This window comes from Piliocolobus tephrosceles, chromosome 11, assembly GCF_002776525.5.
Source record: "Piliocolobus tephrosceles isolate RC106 chromosome 11, ASM277652v3, whole genome shotgun sequence".
NCBI classification, from domain to species: Eukaryota; Metazoa; Chordata; class Mammalia; order Primates; family Cercopithecidae; genus Piliocolobus; species Piliocolobus tephrosceles.
This window is the reverse complement of record NC_045444.1, coordinates 1,589,110-1,596,900: the sequence shown is the minus strand read 5'-3', so window position 1 is coordinate 1,596,900 and position 7,791 is coordinate 1,589,110. Positions and strand designations below refer to the sequence as shown.

The 7,791-nt window shown below is 49.5% G+C and overlaps 1 protein-coding gene across 1 annotated transcript in view; it reads left to right on the top strand.

Annotated features, from left to right (window-relative positions):
• Positions 1 to 1,022: 1,022 nt before the first annotated feature.
• SCTR (secretin receptor) overlaps positions 1,023 to 7,791 on the top strand; it is a 79,907-nt gene continuing 73,138 nt past the window's right edge. Inside the window, exon 1 of the mRNA XM_026456082.1 lies at positions 1,023 to 1,354. Coding sequence (XP_026311867.1) covers positions 1,283 to 1,354 — 72 coding nt within the window. The 5' untranslated portion in view covers positions 1,023 to 1,282. The remainder of the gene's footprint in view (positions 1,355 to 7,791) is intronic.

Sequence of the window (7,791 nt, the reverse complement as noted above, 5' to 3'; positions counted from 1 at the left end):
TACAGAGAGTCAGATCAGCTGTGGAAGGGTAGATCCAGGCTTTCCTGTCTGAGCCTCTGAGTTGCAGCACCCAGACATGTAATGAAATCTCCTCTACTTTCAATGCCCTCCTCTGTCAAATGGGCATCAGATCACCTAGGGGGTTGGGGGAGAATTAAATGAGCTGATGTACTTCAAGTGCCTGGGAGAAAGATAAAGAAAGGGGGAGAGAGAAAAGGGAAGGGAGTAGGCACCAGTGCAGGCAAAGAAAACTTGAATTTACAAGACCCATCTAGCGCTGGGCTCAGTGGCTTATGCCTATAATCCCAGCACTTTGGGTGGCCGAGGTAAGAGGATCTCTTGAGCCCAAGAGTTCAAGACCAGCCTGGGCAACATGGTGAAACCCTCTTTTTTATGTGACAGTAAAAAAAGGCCATCTGGGGCGCCTTGTACTAAGAGGCCAAAAGGAAATCTCCAGGATAGGGAGCACCTATGGAGTGGGCTACTGGGACTATCTGCCTGAAGCTTAAATAGCCTCCCAGGCAGTTCATCCTCAGGACAGTCCCCAGATGCCTGAGTGTACCACAGATCTTCCTTGGTCATCATCAGAGGAGGAGCTCATCGGAGTGAAACTTCACGGAATGAGCGCTAAGGACTTCAATAATTAAGAAAAAAATATAGAAAATCGGAAATAAAGTGCAAGTAGCTGTCTGGGAAGAATATGCAACGGGCCTTGACTGTGTCACAGCTTTCAGTCTGAGAGTGGGTATTATCAGACGTGTTGTTAGGGGTGAGAAAGCCGAGGCTTGCAAAGGTGACCTAAGTTACCCACCGACCCCCCAGCGAGCTTGCGCCTTCGGTCCGTGGACTCCAGAAACAGTGCTCTTTCTGGACCCGGGTCGGGCGGGATTGCCGCGTGGAAGACGAAGCCAGCGTGCCCTCTCCTGGCCTCCTCCAGCTTGGGCCCAGCCTGCGGGAGCCTACTCCGGTCCCCGCGCCCTCCCTCTGCCTCCTCCCCTGCTGGCCTCCGCGCCGGCCCCCAGCCAGTCCCCCGCCGGGTGGAGGAAGCGCGCAGGAGGCGCCGCGTCCTAATCAATGGGCCGGGCGGCTTAGCGCGCGGGGCCACCTGGTCCGAGGAAGAGCAGTCCCCGGGCCCGCCGCAGGTCGGGTGGCTCAGCCATGGCTCCTCTGGGCGCAGCGGCCGGCCGGAGCCCGGGATCCTGCGCGGGGCGCTGAGCTCCCGAGTGGACAGAGGGCACGGGCGGGTGGACGTCGGGGCGCCCTCGGGGAACGTGCGGGCACCATGCGTCCCCACCTGTCGCCGCCGCTGCAGCAGCTACTACTGCGGGTGCTGCTCGCCTGCGCCGTGCACTCGGTGAGTACTGCCCCCTTCTGAAGGCTAGGGGCCCCAGGGAGCGACAGTCTCGCCACTTCTCCGGCCTCGGCAGGATGCGGGTGGAGGGGACTAGCAGATCTTCCGCTGAGGAATGGGGACTCTTCCCTCCCAATCCTCCCAACATTAATCTCTCGCAGCTCTTCTCCGGAGGGACCCCTTCCCAAAGAAAAACATCGTGCGCGCCAGGCGAAGGTAGCTCCAAGATGAATCCCCGTGCCCCCCACCCACCCCTTCCTCTAGCCTGGCTTCTGGGACCCTCCTAGACGGAAATTCTGGAGCCGCCCCGGGCAGTGCCTGTTGTGTCCTGGGCGCTTTGCCTCCAATCTTTCCCTGAAGCCTCTCAATCACCTGTCGAGGCTGCTGTTATCATCCTCACTTTATAGATAAGGAAAGGAAATGAGAGGGGGAATAAAAATTCTTGCTCCAAGTCAGAAGAAGAGGATTGGAACTCACATCAGTATCAGTCTGCCCCCAAACCTTGACATTTTCACACTCACGGGCTGCAGATGGGAAAACCTGAAGGGAGCTCTGGCAAGAGCTTCCGGGTCTGCGATGGGACCGTCTGCCACTCTCCCCACACCCTCTCGTGTGGGATGCGGCTCCCTAATGTCTGCGTGTCTGGTGGCTGCTGGTTGCTGCTGTTCCCCAAAGCCAGGTCCTGGCAAGGGGCTGGAGGAGGAAAATACTACTACTAATAATAATAGCGGCAGGATGGGTGGTTTGTTTTTCTTTCCTACAGAAATTCCTGGGAGTCCCGGGCCTCTCGGAGCCCTGGGATCTGTGATAAAGAGAGTGGCCCCACCCAGACCAGCAGAAAGGAAAGAATGGGGAGGGAGTGGGGGTTAGAGGTGGGGGCCAGATTCCAGAATCATCCCTTCCCACTAGCATTTCAAACTGGTCCCCAAGGCGTCTGTTCCAAGAAGCTCCTTAGGGAAAGTGCTTGGGGACCCAGTTGAGTCTCTGATCTCTGTCCGGGGCAAGTCTCCTGGTGTCCAACCTCCTTGTCTTCCCCTAGTCCCCTCCGGTTGGATTATAAGGAAAACCAATGCTCCCAGAGCCGACCAGAGTGTTGACACTCAGGAGATGCTCATTTTTCTGGTAGCCCCAAGACTTTCAGCAGCAGTAGTTGGGATGAGTGCAATTTGGAGCTTGCTTGGAACTCCCTTTCCATGGTGGAGCCTCCTCTCTTCAGCGGCAGTGCTGGCCTTGGAAGATGCTAGAGCAACAGCATGCACTCATGAGTTTCGACTCCCAATTTAGAGAAATGCCAACTGGGATACTGGGGACAGTGTCAAGCCAGGTAGAGCCTGGAGGTGTGTTATTCCGTGGCTAGGCGTGGGAGAGGCAATAGCTCCTTCCTTGGGACCCTCCCAGTCTCCTTCTTAAGTATTTGCAGTGACTCTGAGACTGTCATAACTGGTACCTGGAGTGCAGGACTGAGGTTCAGTCTGCATTTTTGTCTCAAGAAAATCCCTGGATTATCACAGGAATCAGTGGAAGGAGAAAATGAGAGGCTTCCCTTGGTTTAAGTCTTCAGTGTACCTTGGAAGGATGCTTCATCATGCTCTGGCCCCAATCCCTTATTTTAAAAATGAGCACACTGAGGCCCTCAGAGAGAAGGGAGCTGCCCGACATCAGAGCCAGGACTAGCAGCTCTGCTAGCCCCACACACCCCACTTAACCCACTAAGGTTAGCACCCAGGTCTCTTGATTCCCAACCATCCAGGGCTCTGTCTGTTATGCTCCTTTTTTTCTTTTTCTTTTTTTTTTTTTTCTTTTTTTTTTGAAACGAAATTTCACTCTTGTTGCCCAGGCTGGAGTGCAATGGCGCGATCTCAGCTCACTGCAACCTCCACATCCCAGGTTCAAGCGAGTCTCCTGCCTCAGTCTCCTGAGTAGCTGGGATTACAGGCATATGCCACCATGCCTAGCTAGTTTTTTGTATTTTTAGTAGAGATGGGGTTTCTCCATGTTGGTCAGGCTGGTCTCAAACTCCTGGCCTCAGGTGATCCACCTGCCTCTGCCTCCCAAAGTGCTGGGATTAGAGGCATGAGCCACTGCGCATTACTGTCTTGCATAATCATAAGATGGTTTTCTGTGTAGAAGTCGTGGCCCTCGGATTACTTTATGGCTTCTGTAGACCTTGTATCTCCCACTTCTTGGCTAAGAATGCCTGTAATAAACAGGAGCAAAACTGACCTACTTTGGCTGGAATATTTCCCAGCCTCTGGAGCCCTGCTTTCCTTCTGTTTGACTCTGGGTGGTCAGACGTTTGATTCTGAAATCTAAGTGTGTTCAAATAATTTTTTATTCATTTGAAGCTCCTTCTCGAGGGGGATTATAGGCATTTTCCTAATGGAGGGGGGTCACTGAGGGTAAATTGCTTATTACCACTCTCCCTCTACTCCATATAGGGAGGCGTCAGAAGTGACCCTTGTAAGTGGAACCCAAAACATGGTGATGGCCGAATGGGGCAGTTTTCTGAGGCCTCCCATAAGAAATACTGAGCACACCCCCGCTCTGCGACCCCACCCCCATGCATCTCATGAGAACTTTTTACCTGGAACATCACTGTAATTATTTGCTAACACATCTGTCCCCCAAACCCCAATACACACACTTTAAAGTTGAACGTGGAGCCTCATCTTGTTCATCTTCTATCCCTAGAATCTGTCACCAGTGTAAGAGGGAGCTCAATGAATGTGTGTTGAATGAATGCATGGATGACTGAATGAAATGATGATGATCCAGCAACCAATAATGAAGAACCATTTCTTGAAAGGACTCTTTACTTGCTAAATTGTACAGAAATGTGTCAGGCCATAGAAAAAGTGTCACTCAAGGTAGGGCTTTTTAAGCCATGGCATTTGGCAAACCGCCAATTTGTTAACCTTAGTGAGTTAACTGAGGTGCGTGGGGCTGGTTTTTCCTTCAAGCAGAGTTTCTTAACACTATTGACATTTGGAGCCAGATAATTCTCTATTGTGAGAACTGTCCTTGCATTGCACAATGTCTAGCAGCATCATGGGCCACTACCCTCTAGCAGCTCATGATCTCTCTAAAACTGTGACAACAGAAAATGTATCTGTAGACACTGCTGAATTTTTTCTGGGGATAGGGAGGGCAAAATTGCCCCTGCTTGAGAACCACTGCCTTAAAGGTTGTCATGTTTCAGGACAGATATACAGATAGGACTAACAATAGGTATTCATTTCACATTGGGTTTGGGGCAGTGGGGTTGGTGATAGGGCATCTGAGTCAGAGGATGGAAACAGGTGTGCCTGATGAAAACCAGTCTCCAAACTGGACAAAGGACTTCTGTGGAGAATGGGTTCCTTGATCTATTCCACCCTTCCTTCCCTTCTTTCCCCCTCCTGTCTCCATTCCTCCTCAGTTGATGGCTAAGAAATATAACAATTCCAAGCATGGGGTCTGGCACGTGGAAGCCTTCGGGATATGGTGGTCGCTGCCCTGTCCTGTCATGCATCTGGACCCAGAGGCTGACAAGCCCTGTGGCTGCACAGTGAGCAGAACCTTAGAAAGGCCTGCAAGCATTGCCTGCAGAGCTGGTAATTGCCCTGTTACCCGGGCTGCAGTGCAATGGTGCAATCATGGCTCACTGCAGCCTTTACCTTCCTGACTCAAGTGATCTTCCCACCTCAGCCTCCCAAGTAGCTGGAACTACAGACACCTGCCACCATCCCCGTCTAATTATTTTATTTTTTGAGAGATGGGTCTCACCATGTCTCTCAGGTTGGTCCTGAACTCCCGGGCTCAAGTGATCCTCCTGCCTTAGACTCCCAAACTGTTGGTAATATAGGTATGAGCCACCATGCCCAGCCTGGGAGCTGATTATTGATGATTTTTCAGAGGAAGGCCACTGGAGATTTTGTGTGTGTGTGTACCTGGAAAAACACTTTCTAGTTTCCTGAAGAAGTATTTGCGGATTTCTTTTTAAATGTTTATTATCCCTGAAGTTAGTAAGTGAAGGATGATGACGATGATGAAGCCTCCTTTAATTGACTCTTATTTTCCCCCAGACACTCTGCTGAGTCCCTCCTAACACTAACACTCACATCAACAGTTATTAGCCCCATGGTGCAAATGAGGAAATGGATGCTTGGAGAGACGTGAGGCCATTTGCTTAAGACCACCCAGCTGGACATGGTGACGTGAGACCTTAAACCTAAACCTGAAAGAAGAAACCAAAACCTTTGTTTTCTTTTCTTTTGTCTTTTTCTTTTCTTTTCTTTTCTTTCTTTCTTTCTTTCTTTCTTTCTTTCTTTCTTTCTTTCTTTCTTTCTTTCTTTCTTTCTTTTTTTTTTTTGAGACAGACTCTCACTCTGTCACCCAGGCTGGAGTGCAGTGGCGAGATCTTGGCTCACTGCAACCTCCATCTCCCAGGTTCAAGCGATTCTCCTGCCTCAGCCTCCTGAGTAGCTGGGACTACAGACGTGTGCCACAATATCTGGCTAATTTTTGTATTTTTTAGTAGAGATAGGGTTTCACTATATTGGCCAGGCTGGTCTTGAACTCCTGACTTCTTGATCCACCCGCCTTGGCCTCCCAAAGTGCTGGGATTACAGGTGTGAGCTGCCGCAGAGCTTCTTAACCAGCACATGCATCTGCTCCAAAAGAGAGGCCTGCTCTGGGTTTCTTGTGCCCAAGGGACTGTCATAAAATTCTCTCCCAAACTTCAAAATAGCATTAATTTTCATTTAAACTAATCAATTTGTGAAACATAAAAAAATACTGAGTTACACACAGCGTTTATTGAGGAGCCCAGGAATGAGCATGGGGTCATAAAATCCAAGAGGAGGAGATACTATTTCCCAGACGGTTTAGGGGAGTCCACCTAGGCGGGGCGCAGTGGCCCACGCCTGTAATCCCAGCACTTTGGGAGGCTGAGGCAGGTGGATGGCTTGAGCCCAGGCGTTCAAGACCAGCCTGGGCAACATAGGAGACCTTGTCTCTACAAAAAATTTAAAAAATTAGCTGGGTGTGGTGGTGTGTGCCTGCGGTCCTGGCTGCTTAGGAGGTTGAGGTGGGAGGAATGCTTGAGCCCAGGAAGTAGAGGCTGCAGTGAGCCATGATTGTGCCACTGCACTCCAGCCTGGGTGAAAGCGTGAGACCCTGTCTCAAAACAAACAAACAAACAAACAAACAAGCAAACAGTATTTAAAGTGTATAACATGGTATTTTGAAATACACAATGAAATGATTACTATAGTCAAGCAAATTAACATATGTTTCTTCACAAAGTTACCATTTGTGTGCATGTGTGTGTGTGTGTGTATGTGTGTGTGGTAAGAGCACCTGAAATCTACTCTTTTGGTAAAATTCCAGTGTATGATACAGTATTATTATTATTGTTATTAGTTTTGAGACAGAATTTCGCTCTTTTTGCCCAGCCTGGAGTGCAATGGTGCGATCTCAGCTCACTGCAACCTCTGCCTCCCGGGTTCAAGAGGTTCAAGTGATCCTCCCGCCTCAGCCTCCCAAGTAGCTGGGATTAGAGGCATGCACCACCATGCCTGGCTAATTGTGTATTTTTAGTGGGGACGGGGTTTCCCATCCCATTGGCCAGGTGGGTCTTGAACTCCTGACCTCAGGTGATCCGCCCGCCTCAGACTCCCAAAGTGCTGGGATTATAGGCGTGAGCCACCACACCAAGCCCGATACAGTATTACTAACTATAGTCCTCATGCTGTACATTAGATCTCTAGACTTATTCATCCTGGTGTAACTGCAACTTCACACCCTTTGACCTGTATCTCTCCATTCCCACCCCCTCCCAGGCCCTGGCAACCATCATTCGACTCCCTGCTGCCTTGTATTCAACTTTGTAATATTCCACATAGAAGTGAGATCATGCAGTATTTTCCTTTCTGTGACCGGCTTATTTCACTTAGCACCATGTCTTTCAAGTTTATTCACGTTGTCACTAATGATAGGATCTCCTTTTTTAAAGCTGACTGGCATTCCATTGTATATATGCGGCATGTTTCTTTATCCATTCATCTGTTGATAGACATGTAAGTTGCTCCCACATCTTGGCTATGGTGAATAGTGCTGCAGTGAGCATGGGGGTGCAGGTACCTCTACGAGGTGCTGATTTCATTTCCTTTGGGTTTATGACCAGAAGTCTGATTCCTGAATCATACGTTAGTTCTATTTTGAATTTTTTGAGGAACCTCCATACTGTCTTCCCTATGGCTAAGCCAGTTTACATTTCTTCTAATAGTATGTAAGAGTCCCCTTTTCTCCACGTCATTGTTAGTGCTTTTCTTACTCCTCATTAGCTACCCTAACAGGTGTGAGATGATGGCTCATTGTGGCTTTGATTTGCATTTCCTTCATGATTGGTGATGCCCAGCAGCTTTGAATTTACCTGTTGGTCATTTGTATGCACTGGA